This window comes from Lithobates pipiens, unplaced genomic scaffold (genome assembly GCF_037356315.1).
Source record: "Lithobates pipiens isolate NorthernLeopardFrog02 unplaced genomic scaffold, aLitPip1_a1.2 Scaffold_13, whole genome shotgun sequence".
NCBI lineage: Eukaryota > Metazoa > Chordata > Amphibia > Anura > Ranidae > Lithobates > Lithobates pipiens.
In genome coordinates, this window is record NW_027507718.1 from 198,290,925 (window position 1) to 198,310,737 (window position 19,813).

At 38.3% G+C, this 19,813-nt stretch overlaps 2 protein-coding genes across 3 annotated transcripts in view; one reads left to right on the forward strand and one right to left on the reverse strand.

Moving 5' to 3' along the window:
• The first annotated feature begins 693 nt into the window (after positions 1 to 693).
• Positions 694 to 16,079, forward strand: LOC143974569 (purpurin-like). Its single transcript, XM_077476103.1, has 6 exons — positions 694 to 829; positions 2,436 to 2,553; positions 6,233 to 6,369; positions 11,425 to 11,537; positions 13,395 to 13,607; positions 15,652 to 16,079. Exons 2-6 carry the CDS (start codon positions 2,437 to 2,439, stop codon positions 15,660 to 15,662), a joined length of 591 nt encoding a protein of 196 aa, XP_077332229.1. The 5' UTR covers positions 694 to 829; position 2,436; the 3' UTR covers positions 15,663 to 16,079.
• Positions 16,080 to 17,597: 1,518 nt separating this feature from the next.
• Positions 17,598 to 19,813, reverse strand: part of IDUA (alpha-L-iduronidase) — a 256,317-nt gene continuing 254,101 nt past the window's right edge. For both annotated transcript variants that reach the window (XM_077476102.1, XM_077476101.1), the window contains 2 exons: positions 18,398 to 18,498; positions 17,598 to 17,822 (listed from right to left, as the gene is read on the reverse strand). In XM_077476102.1, coding sequence (XP_077332228.1) covers positions 17,731 to 17,822; positions 18,398 to 18,498 — 193 coding nt within the window. In that variant the 3' untranslated portion in view covers positions 17,598 to 17,730. The remainder of the gene's footprint in view (positions 17,823 to 18,397; positions 18,499 to 19,813) is intronic.

Below are 19,813 nucleotides of genomic sequence, written 5' to 3' on the forward strand. Positions count from 1 at the left end.
ACTCTATTCAACATTTTTAAAAAAGTTTGACCGCTAAATATAATTTAAGTTCTCCGATTCAAACCACAGTCCAGCTTTTATATATTATTACTTAACAAGTAATAGAGGAGCGTTTGCAGTATCAATTAGTAGAGGAACATGCATCGTGACAACATTACAGGAACAACAAACCTATAAACCTATTTTTACAGCCCGGATGTCTATGGTAAACTTTTGAGGTGGTGAGGCTTACTACCCCCCGTATTCCCCATAATTAAAGTTGCCCCTAACCTTTGGTCTACCCCTTCTGTAAAGTTATGTGGGTATTTTCTAGTGTGTGTTTACAATGATGATATTTTTAAATAGATTGTGCAAAGTATTTATAATTCAGAATGCACAGTTGAATTCTTAATCACGATCTTCGATTTCCTATACTCATCCTCTCTTCTAATGAAAAGTCACTCTTATGCAAACATGACATTTAGTAAAATGAAATCCACTTGCCAGGCCATCGTGAAGCACAGGCCTTGTGACCATTAGTTCTTTGTTCATCCACATGGACAGATGAGCCATGTGCAGCATGAGTAAGCGTGGTCTTTCCTCACCCTTTTCAACTCTGTTTTCTTTCACAATTAGACGAGCACACATCAGAAAAAAGGATTACACACAGATTTTATGTAATGGATTAACAAACGTAAGCCTCTTACTGTCCTCTATGGACCAAAATAACCACTTAGGTAGTCTGTAGGCTTATTATTTAAAGCAGAAATACTTAAATAAGCAGAAAGAGATGCTCATTTGACTCTGTAGGGAGCCCATTTAACACTGGTTTACAACAGAGAAGAGTCAGGTAAGTTGTTTCTGCTGAAAGTTTTAGCTTAAACATTACATTTGTTAGAATGATTTTATATTTCTGACTGATTGTAAATGGCATGATTGTACTAAGAATTAAAATCAAAGTCTACATTTAGCTAGGCTAGAGCTTTCTAACTATTGATATATGTATAGCTAGGCGTGTCTGTGACATGGGGACTGCCAGGCTGGGAATGAAAGTCAAGTTTATGGTTTAAGCTGCTTTGAATACTAAAATCAAATCAAATAAATTAAAAAGGGGGGTCCAATTATTGGAAAAGCAACATTAGGCACATAGAAGCATAAGAGAATACCATGTGAGAAAGACAATGTAAAGTGTATAATCATTTTGCATTGAAAATGATATCGCTCATCAGTATGTGGCCAAATGTTCCTGGTTCACAAAGGTATTATGTACCTTTTAGTAGAAACGGAACAAAAGGAACAAAGAGCACATATATCATGTGCCGTTGTTGGGGTTAGTTTATTAAAGGAGTAGAGGATGTTCACTTCACTTAGTGGTAATGGTGTTGCTATGTTGATTTTGAATACCCAATCATGTGGTGGGGAAAAAAAAACAAAACCTAATTTTGCTTGCACTTGACTTGATGATTAAGCACTAAAACCTCAATCTTATTCACAAAGCTAGGTAAACTATAACTTTGGTGTTCTCTACTTATTTAGTAGTCTATTTACATCTTAAAATTGGTATTGAAACCAGACATTGCATTGGATTAATAGTATTGGAGAACTGGCGGTAACCTATATACACAAACAGCATTCTCTATACAAGAAACAATTGTCAAGGTTTCTCAACTCCAGACCTCAGGTCCCCAACAGGTCACGTTTTTAGGATTTCCCTCAGATGAAACAGCTGTCGTAATTACTAAGACAGTGAAATTGATCAAATAACCTGTGCAAAATAATGGAAATCCCGAAAACATGACCTGTTGGGGGTACTTGAAGACTGGAGCTGAGAAACATTGGTCTATGGTACCAACTTTTTTTTACCAGATCTTACCACTAGCAGTACACATACTTCATGTGATCTGCATCAAATACCCTGGCGACCAGCATTAATATAGCATTTGGTAGCCGATAACAGATAAAGCTCTGATTTCTTCTTTATCTTGATAACATATAATAGAAGGAATGTTTTGGTTAGCACTAGGCCTTTCTTAAGTCAAATCATTTTATTGCTTTACTACATAATAAAGATTCTTTATTTTCACGACTTTTGCACTGTATTTTGCAACACAACAAAATGCATTGGGTAATGTAAGCATAGTAGTCATGCAGCTGTAAAAACATACTATACTAATTGCTTGTATTTTAGATATGTTTTTTATACATTTTACTGTTATGGAAGAGAGTCTTATAGAAAACATATAGAGGGAAGAGGGGAAAAAAAGACAAAAGTACTGAAGTCTTTTGATTTTGGTAACCTAAATAAAAGATTTGATATAAACTCCTACTTAAAATGTTACCTACAGTATGTATGCAATCTAAATGATAATAGTTACAGCTTGTTAAGTCAAAAGCAAACCTACGTGCTACATATAATACCTGCTTTATCTTATGGAAATGTTTCTATTTTTCTCTAGAATGAAGTGTTTCAAGTATTTCTTCCTTGCTGCACTTATTACCATTTTTGAGCATTGTAGAGCCCAGACCTGTGTGGTAGATAATTTTAAAGTGAAGGATGACTTTGATTTGAAAAGGGTAAGTTTTTCATTTTAAAAGTAAGGTCATTATGAGATGATGTACTAAATACATATAAGAGGCGATTTATTAAAGATATGCTGGTAATGTTATCTGCCATCATCCTTAAAGCGCCAGTCCACTGATTGCATATGTTTTTACTGGTTTGCATTAAATCACCCAAAAGTGCCTTTTGTATCTTAGTCCTTAGTCTCTGTATTTGCGCACCCATATCTGTATACCTGTTTACAGACTGGGGATAGTTTGAGTAGAGCGATAGATGGTCATGGAAGCCCTGGAGGGTTACTCTCTGTATAGTCAAGTCAATTCAAGTAAAACTTTATTGTCATTCTACTACACGTAAGAACATACAGTAGAACGAAATGCCGTATCTCACAGGGCCACGGTGCTACATACAAATTAAACATAATTATAAATAAATATACAGAGAATAAAAACACCAATAAAAGAAAACCTATACACATCTGGGAACTACGTAACTGTACATATACTATATGTTTCTAAAAGTCTTTGTAGCAGCAAGTATTTATAAAAGGGTCTAGTGCATATTCAAGATTAAAAAGGAGGGGATGTGATACGTTCCTAGTCAAAATGTATAGGTTGTAGAAGAGGTTTCAAAGAGGATTGGAGTTGAGGGCTCTCACAGCCTGGGGGAAAAAACAGTTGAGCAGTCTGACAGTCCTGGTTTTGATACTCTGGTACCTTCTACCTGATGGCAAGAGCTGAAAGAGACTTTTGGAGGGATGGGTAGGATCCCTCACGATAATGGTAGCTTTGCTGGAGCATCGTGTATGAAAAATGTCCAGGATGGAGGGGAGAGAGACACCAATAATCTTTTCTGCCATCTTCACTAGCCGCTGCAGGGTCTTGTGGTCAGCAGAACTGCAGTTCCCATACCAGTCAATGATGCAGCTGGTCAGCACGCTTTCAATGGTTCCCCTATAGAATGTAGTAAGGATGGGTGGAGGGAGACTGGCTTTTTTAAGGCGACTGAGAAAATTTACATTAAATGATGTTCTTTATGTAGGTAGTACATGTCAATGTAACATCCACATGAATGGCAGGACCAAGGTTTCCCTCAGAACATTGCCCAAAGCATCCCACTGTCTCTGCCGGATTTCCTTCTCCCCATACTGCATCCTGGTACCCTCTCTTCCCCAAGTAAGCAACGCACACACCCGGCCATCTTCATGATGTAAAAGAAAACATGATTCATCAGACCAGGCCACCTTATTCCATTGCTTCATTGTCCAGTTCTAGTACTCATGTGCCCATTGTATCTTCTTTTGGATGTGGACATGTATCAGCATGGGCACCTTGACTGGTCAGAGACTACACAGCCCTATACACAGCAAAGTAAGAAGGCCATTTTTTTCTGCTTTTAACACATCAACTTCATGGGCAACATGTTTACTTGATGCCTAATATATCTCACCGACTTTCAGATACCATTGTAATCAGTTAATCAATTTTTTTAAAGATTATTCACTTTACTGCTCAGTGATATCAATATTATGGCTGATTGGTGTATGGGTAAACACAGTGGGCTTTTGACACCAGTTTGAGATACATTATGAATATTTGATTTGCCATATACTTGGAAGAAAAAACATTCTAAAACATAATCAAGCCTGTCCACACTGACCTTAGTTTTTTTTTTTTTTCATGCCTACTTGTTATTCTTTAATTTTCCCCTTTTTCTGTCCCTCGCTCATTAAATTTTTCTGATTTTACATGTTTGAACAATGAACCGAGCAGTTTTTCCTTGCACTTTACCTTAGCTATTTAAGGGTACATGATATTGTTTTTATTTACTCGTATACATCTGCCCTTCTTTATTTATTCACATATTTAAAATTCTTAATGGTACCCCATGAACGGTAAACAGTAGCGCATTTTCCAATGTTGGGAAACGTGTAGCATGCGGTTTCCCTGTGGCTACAATTTAGGAAAAGGTGCAGTACAAGGACCTTTTCCCTGTATTTTTTGTAGATACAGAAGGCTATTTACATGAATAACATTTTGTGCCCACCCAAATGCATCCGCAGGGAAACCACAACAGTGTGAAGCTAGCCTAAAGGCAAAACACTAACCTGCAGTTATGAGAAATATTTGTATTAATGTATGTAACTGTAACCATAGTAGTTAAGCTGTCACTTACAGGAGCAATCATACACAGAGGAGGATACCAACTTCAGGACCACCCACCACAGTCATACTGCGGCAGGGCAGCCCCACTGTGCTGGATCATGTACATGATTTTGCATTTCCGGGTAGGAGACATGCGAGCATGCACCTATTGCCCCAGCAGTGATGCCATTTGCTACAACACAGGCCATTCAGCGGGTCCCGGGAAACGATTTATGGCCGAAACCTGATGATCGGCTGAGCGAATGACAGGGAGTAAAAATATTGCCATATTATTAGTACTGATCACTATATTGGTGTCACTAGTGATCTGAGTGGCAGTTAGTCAGTCCCCCCCCCAGCCTCGGTTAGCGTCAGATTGCTGACGCACTATCACAGTCTCATAATAAGTCGCTGATCACTGCCATTAGTAGTATCAACATAAATAAATAAATAAAAAAAAATTCCAACATAGGTACCATAGTCAGAGTACATTTTGACCAAAGTTTATGAAGAAATTAAATATTTTAAATGTCTTTATTTCGATATGTTTTATAACAGAAAGTAAGAAATCATTTAAAAAAAAATATATAATTTTTTAGTTTATATCACAAAATTAAAAAAACCCAGTGGTAATCAAATACCACCAAAAGAAAGCTCTATTTGTGTGCAAAAAATAATATAAATTTTGTTTGGGTACAGAGTTGCATGACCGCGTAATTACCAGTTAAAGCAACACAGTAATAAACAGCAAAAAAAAAAAAAAAACGGCCCGTCTTCTGGAGTTGAAGTGGATAACTACAGTACATACTAATACAAGGCAGGTGAAGTCTGGTGCAGAATAATATGTGGGAAACCAACCAGCCAATATTGTTTAAAGCCTAGGACTGCCATTTTTGTGCCTTCAGTTATACAGAATAGTGAATATGGCATTTTTTCAAGGCAGGTTTCAGTGGCGGCCCATCCATAAGGGGCGCACAGGCACCGCCCCCCCCCCCCCCCCCCCCATCCATGCATCCTGCTCCTAATCTGCATGCAGAGTGCCGGATACATGGATTCCAATGGGGGCGTGTGTTTTTTTGAAGCACGTGATTAGAGGCAAAATTTCTAATAGGCTTCAAAACAGGGTGGGCTCGAGCCTACCCAGTTGTTTGTCACTAGCGAATGAATATTTGCTATTGTCACGCTAATTCTCCTCCAATCAGTATGGATTGGAGAAGACCAACGATTGTCCGAGAATCTACGCTGGCTGTCGAGAGGAAGCAATAGGAGACGCAGGGGAAGCTAGTCTGCCGTCCGACTAGGGGGGGAGGTGCGGGTGGCTGGCTGTACACTGTTTGCAACCCCCCCCCCCCCAAAAAATACCACCAGCTGCCACTGACAGGTTTATACATGAAGTCAATGAAAAGTACTGTAATATGCTGTTAATGTGTAAAGAAAAAAAAATTATTCACATAATAACACAATGATGGAGTTCATGATTTTTTTGTTCAAATGCTTATGTATTCAAACATTAAGGGTAGCTATTAACACTTTCCATACTTTTCACTAGTATGCGGGAAAATGGTATGCTATTGGCAAAAAGGACCCTGAAGGCCTGTTCCTGCAAGATAATATCTCTGCTGAATACACATTAGATGGGGACGGTACAATGACTGCATCATCCAAAGGCAGAGTTAAACTTTTTGGGTAAGTAATGCTGATATTTGGGCTGCATATTGGATTTTTTTTTTTTTTAACATTATATTGGAACTTCAAGCAAAACTTTTTTTTCTGTTTTAGTTAAAGCATGGAACAGTTTTTTTTCTGGTTGTTATTGCTTTAGAGATTCCCTCTCATATTCTAGCCTGGTAACTTTTGTTCCTGGATCAGGAGAGAAAAATCTATACAGTTTTACAGTTTTATAGTTGTCAAAAGGTACATAAAAAGGAAAAATCTTCCAACAAAACTGTGCGTTCCAAGGCTTTCCATTCACATCCTGATGTGTCTCCAAGACAGGTTGTGAGGGAAAATCTTACACATTGAATACTATTTTAATAATAATATTTTTGCAATAGTGTATTAAATGTTAGAAGCCCTGTTCACCTTTAAAATGCATTTTTTTCAGTTACATTTGCTCAATGGAATTTTTAAAAGGAGAAATCTGCTCCTAGTTTCACTGAAATTGAGAGATGAGTAGCCACATATTGTATATTACTACTTGCCATGTTTCATAAACATTTCTTAAGTTTTAGGTTAGCTTGAACAACCCAGTGAAAAGCAAACCATAAATTCATAACATGATCTGTAACATAAGAAAATACCAGTGAGAAACACTAAAGATGGAAGCTGCCATGCTTGATTCTCACATTGCATATTAGTTCCCAGGCATTGACTGTGGACCTATTTAACATTAATGCAATTGAAGTAGAGCATTACGGTGGTTAAATATGGGTCATTCACACTTTATTCAACCATTGCCTGCAGGGTATGAGTAAGAACTGGTCCATAAGACCAACAACACACAAAGATTTTCCACCAATGGTTCTGTTTTCTGTGGCGAAAAGGAGCAGTGTTACCTATAGGTGCACAGCTTCATTGTCATAAAATATGTGATTGCCAGGTCAGCAGATCTTCTCTGATTTGAGGATGGGCACAAACTGTCTTTTGAGAAAGGCTATGGCTTTCCTAATACAGACACATTTCTATTATGTAAACTGAATGAATACACATCCCTTTCACTAGGTAGAAGAAACCCCTGCAAAATGGCTATAGCAATTGATAAGTTAGGAAATTCAAGAAATTCATCAGTGGGAGCCTTTAATTTAAAGGGATTGTAAAGTGAATTATTATTTTTTTTTAAATAACAAACTTATATTTACCTCCACTGTGCAGCTCGTTTTGCACAGAGTGGCCCCGAACCTGCTCTTCTGGGGTCCCTCGGTGGCTATCTCTGCTTCCTCCCGCAGGTACTTGTCACGTTCATGCGAGCTCCCTCGCATGGTGAGAAGCACCTGCGGGCACACTCCTGTGATACAGCTGGTGGCTATAGCCGCTCGCTGTATCACGCGGCCCCGCCCCCCCGGCGCTCCGCGTCAGTGGATGTAATTGACAGCAGCGCGAGCCAATGGCTGCGCTGATTTCCATCCATCCACTCCAGCCAATCAGTGGCCAGGCTGAATGGTGTAAAGGACGGCGGGGGCGAGCGCAGGATTTTCGAGAGGTGAGGTAAGTAAAACGGGGGGGCTGGGGGTGCAGGCACTGTCAGATGTTTTTTCACCTTAATGCATAGAATGAACATTTACCTTTACAACCCCTTTAAGCATGTAATAAAGATATACCACAAACTAAATACGGCGAGTTAAAAGAGTAGTGATGGGCAAGTCTGCCAGGTTTACTTTGTCAAGGGCTTGGCAAATCTTTTTTTAAACTTGGTGAACTCAAACGTTGGGTTTCTAGTGAGAGCTAGCCTCGTAGTTAAATTCTGCCAATTTTTAGGCCCAATACTATAAAAAAAAAAAAAAAAAAAAAAACACTGGTCCATTGAGGGAGAGGGTCTTTTCACGTGAATTTGAATGCAAACACCTCACCCCTTTGCTGTCAGAGTTTACTTTAAACTATTTAAGATTACTTTAAACTATATTTTTCTATAAACAAAGACCTGTGGAAGAACATGGTGGCAATTGAAATTTTTTTATGTCACACAATAATTACGCTTTTGTTGATCAAACCTATATTTTCAGTAAAAAGTACACTTAAACAGTTTTTTTTTGCTAAAATATAAAAGCAGAGATTTTGTTCAGTAAATAGATACCAAATATATTGTGCTTCAAAATTTCATGCACCATAAAACGCCAAAATCTTGTGTTACCCCAAAAGTGTCTATAGGCAAAGCTTTAAAAGTGTAAAAACTTTACAGCTTTCAGTTTAGATTTAACAGTGAATGAGGGCCTTAAAATTATTGCTCTCACTTTGGAGTGTATGACATTACGTAGCCTCCTTGGCGGTATTTACGGTCAGGCTCGGGGTGAGATTTCAGTACCATAAGCGATATTCCCGAGCCAGACTTGGGATCCCATCGCAGGATCCATGTAGGGGTTTACTTACCTTGTCCCCTGAACCCAGCGATGTCTCCCCACTGTGATCATCGAGTTGCCATGTCTCGCTCGATCTGTCACAGTGCCGAACTCCATTCCCTGCAAGCATTGCAATGCACGGGGACGGAGTTCGGCGGCAAATTCAAAAAGTAAAAAACACAGTATAGATACAGTATACTGTAATCTTACAGATTACAGTACTGTATCAAATAATTACACATCCCTTTTGTCCCTAGTGGTTTGTCCAGTGTCCTGCATGCAGTTTTATATTATAAGTACTATTCTTTATGCCAGGAAACTGGAGATTGTCCATAGCAACCAAAAAATGTCAGTTTACATCAAATGTGATTATACACACGCTAGAAAACAGCAATAATAAATTAGAATCACTTGCAGAATTGAGCGATAGTAATTAGTGGGGAAATTCATCATCAAACACTAAAAGTAATGACAGCGACAATTCTGCAACTCAGCACATTTCAGTGTTTTTGATTTAATTACATTATTGAATAATTTTTACAAATTTCAAATTTTATCATACCTGGGATCTCTATTAGACTCTTGTTTGGACGGATTTAAGTGAATTATTTCTAAGAATTACAGGCCAACAATATAAGACACTAAAATTTCCATGCAAAATAATTGTACCACTTTCAGCACCTAAAATCTGAAATAATCATACCGCCAGGGAGGTTAATATGTGTGGTGCAATTGTCGTTTTTATGTCCACAACTGATGAGTGTGTTTGTGTTCATGTACATATAATACACAGGAGCTTTTAATTTATTTATTTTTTGCTTTTTTTTTACTTTATTAAGCAGTCTGTTTTTAAATCTTTTAGACGCCTAATATCGCTTCTGCTCAGAACTGAGCACTTCTAGGTTACTACTACCCAGGGGAGATCAGCGGATTGATGTTTGCTGATCTTCCCTTGCTCTCCACCTTGACTCCTGCCATGGAGCCTGAATCTAATGGCAATGAAGGGGGTAGGCAGGTGAGGGATGGCACATTTCTAGAAATGAATCCCAAAATAAATAAAAACTCCAAAATACCATGTCCTCACATAAAAGCCCCAAGTTTAATTTTTGAAGGGAACCGCACCTAAAAGTGACCGCTAACTTCATATCAACCACAAAATAGAAATACAATAGAAAGACAAAAAAATCCCCCAATAAGAACAACAATAGTAGTAACAAAGGGGTTGATTGTTCAAAGAAATAGCCATCAGAAATAAAGAATATTTTCCTAACTGACCCTAATCTCTCTATGTGCAGTTTGCCAGCTTTCCATACAGCAGTTTCCAAATTACATGCAACAATTTGTGATGTAGGTGCTCTGAGCCTGCTCCTTGTACGCCCTGTGATCGGCGAGTCCATGAGACTCGCCTGATCACCGATCCGTGCAAGGGGTCGATCCCGACCCCTTATCACGTGATCAGCTGTCAGCCAATGACAGCTGATCATGTGATATATAACGGAGCCGGTAATCGGCTATTATTCCCCCTCGCGCTGACAGCGCGAGGAGAAAAAAAAAAGCCGATCACCGGCAGCCGTGATCGGGACATCAGTCCCGATCATGGCCAGCCCTGCTAGCGCCCACCTGCCCCCTGCCAGTGCCCACCTGCCCCCTGCAGTGCCACACTTATTAAAAGTAAGTGCCCCCCATCAGTGCCACCCAGCAGTGCCCACAGTGCCACCCAGCAGTGCCACCCACAGTGCCACCCACAATCTGCCTCAAAGGTGCTGCACCCCAGTGCCACATATCCGTGCCCATCAGTGTCATCTACCAGTGCCCAGCAGTGCCGCCCATCAGTGCCCAGCAGTGCCACCTATCAGAGCCACCTATCAGTGCCACCTATCAGTGCCCATCAGTCCCATCTATCAGTGGTACCTATCAGTGCCCATCCGTGCCACCCATCCGTGCCACCCATCCGTGCCATCTTATCTATGCCCATCTTTGCCCATCAGTGCCGCCTTATCTGTGCCTATTAGTGCCGCCTTAACTATGCCTATCAGTGCCCACCAGTGCAGCCTATCAGTGCCCACCAATGCAGCCCATCAGTGCCCACCAATGCAGCCCATCAGTGCCCACCAGTGCAGCCTATCAGTACCGCCTAATTAGCGCACTTCAATGAAGGAGAAAAATGACCCGTTTGCAAACTTTTATAACAAACTATTAAAACATGATTTTTTATTTTTTTTTGCATTTTTTTTTGTTTGTTTAGCAAAAAATAAAACTCCGAGCTGTAACTAAATACCACCAAAAGAAAGCTCTATTTGTGGGAAAAAAATGATAAAAATTTCATTTGGGTACAGTGTTGTATGCCCGCGCAATTGTCATTCAAAGTGCATCAGCGCTGAAAGCTGAAAATTGGTCTGGGACTGAGGGGGGTTTAAGTGCCCAGTAAGCAAGTGGTTAAACAAGAACACCGATCAGATGTTTCCTGTCACTTAACTTGCTACATGCTTGTTCTAGATAAGTTAAGTAGAAAATACTAGATGCAGAAATAGCCAGGCAAGTAACAATAATTGTAATCTATGTTTATTGGGGCACCAGTAGATAAAACAGTGCTCATTAGGGAATACACTGCTTGTTAAATCCCTTTTTTTTGTCTGATATAATAAACAATTACTATTCTGCAGTAATTAAGGGTACAATTCTTTTACAGGTTCTGGCTGATTTGTGCAGATATGGCTGCTCAGTACTCCGTACCAGACCCAACCACACCAGCTAAAATGTACATGACTTACCAAGGTTTGGCTAGCTACTTATCAAGTGGAGGTAAGCAGACTTTAACTAGAACTGCCTAAACTTATATGTTGTATATCTGTATACATTTATGTAAGAGGATCTGTGATCAAACAATTTCTTACCAACAAAAGCTATATGGGCACAGCACTAGGTTTATTTGGATGAATGGAAATTATGATACTATCCACAGCAACCATCAGATTGCATTTTTTTTCCAGTATAGGAATGAGTAACAATCATCTAGATAGTTGCAATGAACAATACATTTAGTTTGCCCCAGTTTCTATACAACGGATTAAAAGGTTTGCTGAAACATGGCAAAATATCACTGCCACTGGAATGTTCCATATACAGGCGGTCCCTGGGTTACAAACATCTGACTTACAAACGACTCCTACTTACAAATGAAGTGAGACAACAGGAAGTGAGAGGAAAGCTACACCTAGGAAAGGGAAATTTACTCTTGTAAAGCCCCATACACACTATCAGATTTTCTGCAGATTTTTGTCCTCAGATTTACCAAAACCATGTAGTGCAAGGGCCTGCCTGATTGCATACACATTGAAACTCCTAAGGTTTGACCTCATATTATATGGTTTTGGTAAATCTGAAGGAAAAAAAATCAGCAGAAGATCTGATAGTGTGTATGGGGCTTACGCGTTATCATGGGAAAAAGGTGTCTTTACTGATGGTTTATCACCAATACTCATGTTCACAACAGCCCCAGATTTTCAAAATCCAATTGTCATAGGCACAGAAAGTGAGGTGAAATCTTAAATTTTTTTTGGCTGGAGCTACACTTAAAAAATTTACCTGTTCCGACTTGCATACAAATTCAACTTAAGAACAAATCAACAGACCCTATTTTGTTTGTAACCCAGGGACTGCTTGTATATGGACCATTTTGAGGAACTCATTAACCAGTGTCATTTTTGTTTACAGATATTGTGGAATTTTGTATTTACATGCAGTGATAAACCCCATGGGTGGTGGGTGGGTGGTCTTTCTCCAGATACTGCCACTTATGGGGTACTCCCTTGGTTGCTATTGAAGTTCATATGTATACACCACCAGGGCCAGATAGACTGATAAATTTAAGGAGTTACAGCTGTACGCTGGGCAGACTAGTATGTTTCCAACACAACGGTGTGCCTCTGCATAGTTCTGGCCTTTGGTTTATGGCATGACTATACAAAGTCGGAAACCTATCAATCCACCCACCTGTAGTCCACAGAGAAAAAAAACAATGAGGATGCTGTTACATGGCCTGTAACACAGGTAAGTTTTGCAGAGAGCTGAGGCAATGGCAGAAATTCTGAGTCAGCACAGTGAAAGTCATTTTTAAGGGATGCTGGAAAGTCACTGTTGCACCATATTACTATAGAGCACTATATTACTATTGTGATAGCGCTGTGCCATTATTATCCCCATTTTTAACCTCTTTAAACCCTTGAATTTTATTATATTTAGCACGGCAAGAAACGCTTTTCTGTTTTGTAATGTGCTTATTAGTAGTATTCATTTAATTTCATTATTATTATTACTGAAAATAAATTTACTATATAGAGGGGGACGCAAGGTGAAGGGCGTTAAAAAAGAATCCACACACAGGTGACAAATGTGCTAGGTACACCACTGTTTACATGTTTAATTTTATAAAACAGATCCTATAATAAGCTTGCAATATTTTTTGTGTGACTGTATAATTAATGCTGTAAGGATATTTTTCTAAAAATGTGGAACAATGTGAAAAAATTACCAACCTGAATTTTCAATCTATGGGAGAAAATAACTGCTGGGAACTGTGGTTTCTATGGACAACATTCCTCTGTACTAACTTTTAAAGTGGAGTGTAAGAACTGATTTGCAATGTTTTTGTTTCTACAGGAGACAACTACTGGGTCATTGATACTGACTATGACAATTATGCAATCACCTATGCTTGCCGTACTCTTCATGAAGATGGAACATGTAATGATGGGTATTCCATCATATTCTCACGCAATCCACGTGGATTTTCTCCAGCTATTACAAGGATTGTACGCCAAAAACAGGAGGAGATCTGTATGGCTGGACAGTTTCAGACAGTTCTTCAATCAGGTATGCTAATAATTTCATATGCTGCAAAACTTAAAGGAGGGTAGTGTTCAACTTCAGACTTGGGAGCCATGATCCTTTCATAAGGGAACTGTAGCCTTTTTAGAGTATGTGTAAAGAGTTGGAGTTGTCATATTGCTCATTTCAATTAATTGAGCAAATACTACATTTCCTAAAAATGTGTCTGTTCCTAAATTGTGTTAGAATTTGCAGTGATATATGGTTATCAGATCTTTTCCACCGATTGGATCTGGTGGTTTAATTTTTCTTTTCTGTTAATAATTAAAAGGGTCCTTTAGACCAGTGGTCATCAACCTTGTCCTCAGTGCCCACTAACAGGCCAGGTTTTATGTATTACCTTGGGGAGATGCAGACTAGAATACTGCAATCACTGAGCAGCAAATGATATCACCTGTGAGGTATTTCAGTTATCTTGCAAACCTGGACTGATAGTGGGCCCTGAGGACAGGGTTGATGACCACTGCTTTAGACCACAAAGCAGCTCACATTTGTTTTACATAGTGGGTTTCCCTCTTAGTAAAGGAATAGTCTAATAGGATCACTATTATATAACTAAGGAATGACACAGGATTTAAATTGTGTGCCACACTACCATCACCTAAAAGCTCTCATCTTAATCATTCAAGTACTAATTTGAACTTAATAATAAGCTAAGAATAATTACAAAATAATATGCCATCAATATGTACTTGGCTAAAAAAATGCTAGCCTATTCCCTGACTGCTGACCAAGTAGGTGGAAGACCCACACAGTAGGCTGGAGAACATTTAAGTACTGGCCATTAACAGATAAAATTCCATAATGGAAAACAGAACACAACGCCTATTTGGCAAACTGTCAAGTATTTGCATATTTTGCAACATGAGGTACTGAATATTATTTTATAATCACTCATATTACTTGTTGCACTTGAATGCATGATAGATCACTTTTTTCTTTGAAATCCATAAACTAGTCCTAGAGTTGATTTAAAAACAGGGAAGAAACGTAGTTAACTAGAAAATGTCTATGTCAATCCCTTTTCTATCTGCCTCCCACAGTACTAATAAACATATTTTTAACAAGTTAAACAGAGCATGTTATTGTAAAATTACTTCTGTTGCCAATCTCAATACCCCTCAGAAGATGCCAGGTCCCAGGCTATCAAGCTGAATATTCTTAATTTTCTTTTGGTTAACTAGTTTGCCATGTACTAAGAAATGGGTTATGGGTTATTTCAGTTTGCACGTTATAACTGCTCTGTACCTTACCTAATTTTATTATCTAAAATGAATAATATTTGGCAGTAACTAAGAGAGTCAAATCAGCGACAAGGAAAATTATCCAGAAGTCTAGGGCCTGGTGGATGTCTAAGGGCCCCAGTTAGAACATCTCCTGCAGTAAACTAGGGGAAGAGCGCAATTGGATATAGCTAGCACACCATTCTGCCTTAATCTCAGACAGATGATTATGAATAATAACAATAAAAGTACAGTAGTACAAAGTGCTGGATCCTTAAAGGCATATTCATGTTGTTTGGTTTACTTAAGTGTGTCAGCTGATGACAGGAAAAGTACATCAAGGTGCATTATTATCTAGTTTATGATTTTTGGTGTTAAAGTGGAGCAATCTAAGACAAACCTATCTGGCCATGTAAAGCAAAAATCGCTATACATGCCTTTTGTGAAGCTGCTCTGCTCCCATGCTGAGCTGTATGTGGTGACCTTTCTGTGGAGGTTGGTGCAGAGGAGGCAGCCGACAACAGAAGCCCCTTAGTAATTCTATGGGTGATGTCACTTCCTAGGCATTTCCAAGCTGTTGTCAGCTGCCTCCTGCACACAGCTTCTGCCACTGGAGACCAGACCGGATCGGCTTCAGAAAAGGTGTATATATAGTGATTTTTACTTTACAGGCCTAGATAGGCTAGTCTTAGATTGTGGCTGCAAGTAAATTTAGAGATTTTAGTGTTAGCCTGATCTTCTACTTTAATGTTTTTCTTTTTCAATTAAAACACAATATACATTTTTTTTCTTTTTATTGTCTACAGGAGCCTGCTAGAACATATTGTTGTCAAGACCTTTTTCCTTCTCTCTGGGGTAAAAATAACTGGTCTGTCTTGAAAGGATGACTTAAGAACTATAAAAGTTGTTCACATATCAAAGATTTTTTTCAGAGTGCAATTATGTGTTTAACGGTTATTTAGATACAAATTATTGTCTGAATGTATATCATAACGTTTCCTTTAAACAATCTGTTTTTAGGTATTAATATGTCACCAGATTTTGGTAAAATAGATAATTTAATCGGAAGCTTGACCAAGAATACATTTTTTGTATCATTGTGACCAATTGTTATGGATTTATTCCAGTACATATTGTACGCAAGTAAAATGTGTTATTAAAAAATGTGACTATTCCATTGCAAATTATTGTAATACCAAAACAGTACAAAAGTAAACAGTTTGGTGGTTTGGCATTTTGGTGTAATGATAAGGCTGATTAGTACTTGGGCATTAAGAGGTCAAGGTCTGGCTGGAAAAGCACTTAATTCCTGTTTGCTGTACTTATAAGAAGAATTAGCAGTGGTCATTTAAATGATTATTCTAGCACCTGTCAGTACACACAGATCCAAATCAGAAAGCAAGAGCCTTTATGTAACTTTTTACAGCCATACATAAATAAATACACAACTGAGATAACGCTACATTTGCATTCAATAATCAAATGTTTGTATCTGAAAGAGGTGTTCAGACTAAATTATAATTTTATTTAATTCCCCTGTTATTTTATTACACAGCCCAGTAATGACTATGAGTATAGCAGCCCATAAGTACTGAAGTGAGATGCTCCTTCCCCCAAATACTTGTAGAAGGATGCTTCTACATATAATAAGCAACTTATTTATAGTTAACTCTCTAGTACATTCACTACTATAGATAAAAATAGGTACCACCAATTCACTAAACTCCAAATAGATCGGCTGTGGCACCAAAGCCCGATTGGTGTTGCTCACCCTGATCTGCATTTTACAATGCATGTTTGCTCACTGATTAAAAACAAAGTAGAAATCAGCTTTTGAATATATATGCACAGATTATACAGCACCCCATATGTATTGATTTTTTTACAGACATCTGTTCTCATTATGAGGTATTATAAAAAGGAGTAATTAATTTATTATATAATGAAGCGGAGGCCAAATAAAACCTAAAAGAGTAACAGTTGTTTTGTTTTCAAATAGAAGGTTATGATTTATATGAGTTACAATAATCCTTAATATGTTCATTGCTTGATATGTGCTAATTAATTCATTTAGGACAAAATTCAATAGAAAATGCTGCCAAATGTGAGCCTTTCAGCTTAGAAACAACTCACCAGTGAATAATCAATGCATAAAAAACTGTACCCAACTCTTTCCCCAAGACCCAATTATTCTCCCACTGGGTGCTACCATCTTGACTCTTGTATAGCTTAAAGAGAGAGATGCCAAGTTGTCCATCACAGCCTGTTCATCATGAATATCAAGGGGTTGATTTACTAAAGGCAAATCCACTTTGCACTACAAGTTCACTGCAAGTGCACTTGGAAGTGCAGTCACTGTAGATCTGAGGAGAAGATCTGAAATGAGGGGAGGCTCTGCTGATTTTATTATTCAATCATTTACAAGCATAAATTCTGTTTTTTATTTCCCTTGCATGTCCCCCTCAGATATACATGGGCTGCACTTCTAAGTGAACTCGTAGCTCAAAGTGGATTTGCTTTTAGTAAATAAACCCCCAAGTGTCACTGCTCCCTGTGACTAAGGGGAGAGGTTACAAATTAGAGAGGAAGAAGGCTTAGCTGCTGATATTTGCCAAGAAATCAAAACTTAGGTTATAGCTTGGGAAAAGGAAGAGAGGAGAATACCTTTGAAACAGCTTATGAAGTGGATTATGATGGTAACACTTTGCAACCTTGGGGAATGGGAAGATCTACTTTAAATCACACATTCATGGAGTTTGCTGAACATTTTATTTAACAAAATAAGTGACGATTTCCACAAATTAAAAAATATGATTTACAAAATCCAAAACAGTGCATCAGAGACCATTTCAAAAATCTATAGGCTTTGTGATCATTATTTTCAACTAACTGTACATCACTGAAAGACTGTAGGGTCCTGGTATGTTCCAGAAGTTGACAGCACGGACTCTGTAGTATCCGGATACTATGGCTGTGTCTGGAGAGAGAAGGATATTTGTCACTCTTAAAAAAAACTTGTTACAATGTGTGTGTTTATCATAAAATAAGAAAATGGTTCACTATATTATGGAACATTTAACAGCCATTGGTTACAACATAAAATTATTGGTTTTCTGTGAAAGTACAGGTACTCATACATTTTATTTATTAGTCTTCCTAACCAGCTTTTTATCAGGAAGAATGGATGATAATAGTGTTCTTGAGGAACACAATTTTAGTCCAATCATTAAGGTTTTTCCCTACACTGGAACTGTCTCTACATGGCTCCCCTCTCTAGCCTAAAAAGGTGCTCCCGTGAGAATAACAAGTCCTGACATGCTAAGATGGTGAGATTGCACATTCTCCAATATATTTTGCTAGGTTTAGTACTGAAAGGCTTCCAAGCACAAGAATGCATAGTTTGTTCATTAGCTCATATGTTCCTGTCAATAGTTTCTATCCATATGATAAAATATGTGTATGCAGCTCAACTACAACAATAAAAAGGCAATCTAATGAAGCAGTAAGCCTTTAAATCACAAAATAGTTCACATAAAATAATATATAACTTACCTGGGCTATATAAGAACAAAGTAAAAATAATGTTTCTTTCATTTATCTGGCTGAAGATTAAGCCATCTAATGAATATTCAACTTCATATGTTTTCAAACATCTACATAATATAAATGTATTACAATTAGAAAATACAACAAAATGCATACATAATAATAGATTATTAGTTGATGTACACAGAGTACCAGCTATAGGACAACATGTATAAATTTACAATACTTGTGAGGCATTTCAATTCATTCTTAGGTCGGCCATACCCGGTTTGAATCTCAGTAGAATCAGCAAGAAACGGCAGAGATTCGAACCGTTTATGGACAGGCTGAATGTATCAAGTTGATCCAACAAATTGGGTGCAACCAGCATGCCAGATTTGCTTGTGATTATCGCAAGCAGCTGCTATAACTGCTAGCAATAATCACTGACTTCTCTCGGCGGGGATGATCACTGACTTCTCTTGCCAGGAGAAGACAATTGCCAATTCCCGTTAGCACTGCCTGGGTTGATGGGGAAATCCTGCAAATTTCTTTCCGGCAGGAAGAAATTTGCATGGTGTAAGGCCTGCCTTGAAGTGAAGGATGTAGTATGTGTATGAAAATAAATGCAGACAAATGGTTACAGTATACTGTATATATACACAATTAAATTGCATGATACATATTTTATCTGCCAAATGATTCTGCCAAGCCATTTTTGTGATACACACTTCTGCAAGTCAGTAAGCTCACCCTGCTACTTCCGGGTTTAGCCTAAGTGAGTCAGATGTTCTTCTTTCTAGGTCACCAGAAAGTGATTATGCAGTCTATCCTTTAAGGAGGCTGTAGAGGTAAAGGTTCATTGGAAGCTGCTTTTTTTGAACCTGAAAGCTGAATTGGTAAATCAGGTACTGTTTGTCACGTTAATGCCTGCGCATTGTGGAAAATATGTGTAAAAACCGGGCCTGGCCTGTACAGAATTAAATTTTTTGCTCAGGTATAACAGTAAACATGTTTTGCTTTAAAATTATTGATACGCTATTTGCATGTAAAATCAAGTGGCATGCAGTTTCAGCATTCTTCTTGAGCAACCTAGGTGCCCTGAATCTTAAGCTGCTCTACTATACCAAACCAAGCTCTAAATCTAGCACTCTTTCACTTCCTCTGAGGCCACATTCATGGGCCAACAGTGAAATGTGGTAGGTGGAAGAGGGTCAGGATCTATACTCATGATACATAAGAACAAAGCTGAAGCCAAAACAGGGTACACACTGAGCTTTTTTTTTTTTTTTGCTCAATCAGTGGGCTGAATGAAGAAACAAGCTTTCATTGGCTTCAGGTGCTGACTGAATGTTGGTTTTCCAGCATGACCATTCCACAGAAGCCAGATGTTCAAGCAGCTTCAGTTGAACAGACAGCAGTACACACGTAATTAAATTTGTA

What these genes read in the sequence shown, in the direction of transcription:
- LOC143974569 (XM_077476103.1), top strand. Translation starts at nt 2,437, where the DNA reads ATGAAGTGTTTCAAGTATTTCTTCCTTGCTGCACTTATTACCATTTTT. An exon ending in GGCAGAGTTAAACTTTTTGG is followed by an intron (nt 6,370 to 11,424) that starts GTAAGTAATGCT and finishes ATTCTTTTACAG; the next exon opens with GTTCTGGCTGATTTGTGCAG. An exon ending in TAGCTACTTATCAAGTGGAG is followed by an intron (nt 11,538 to 13,394) that starts GTAAGCAGACTT and finishes TTGTTTCTACAG; the next exon opens with GAGACAACTACTGGGTCATT.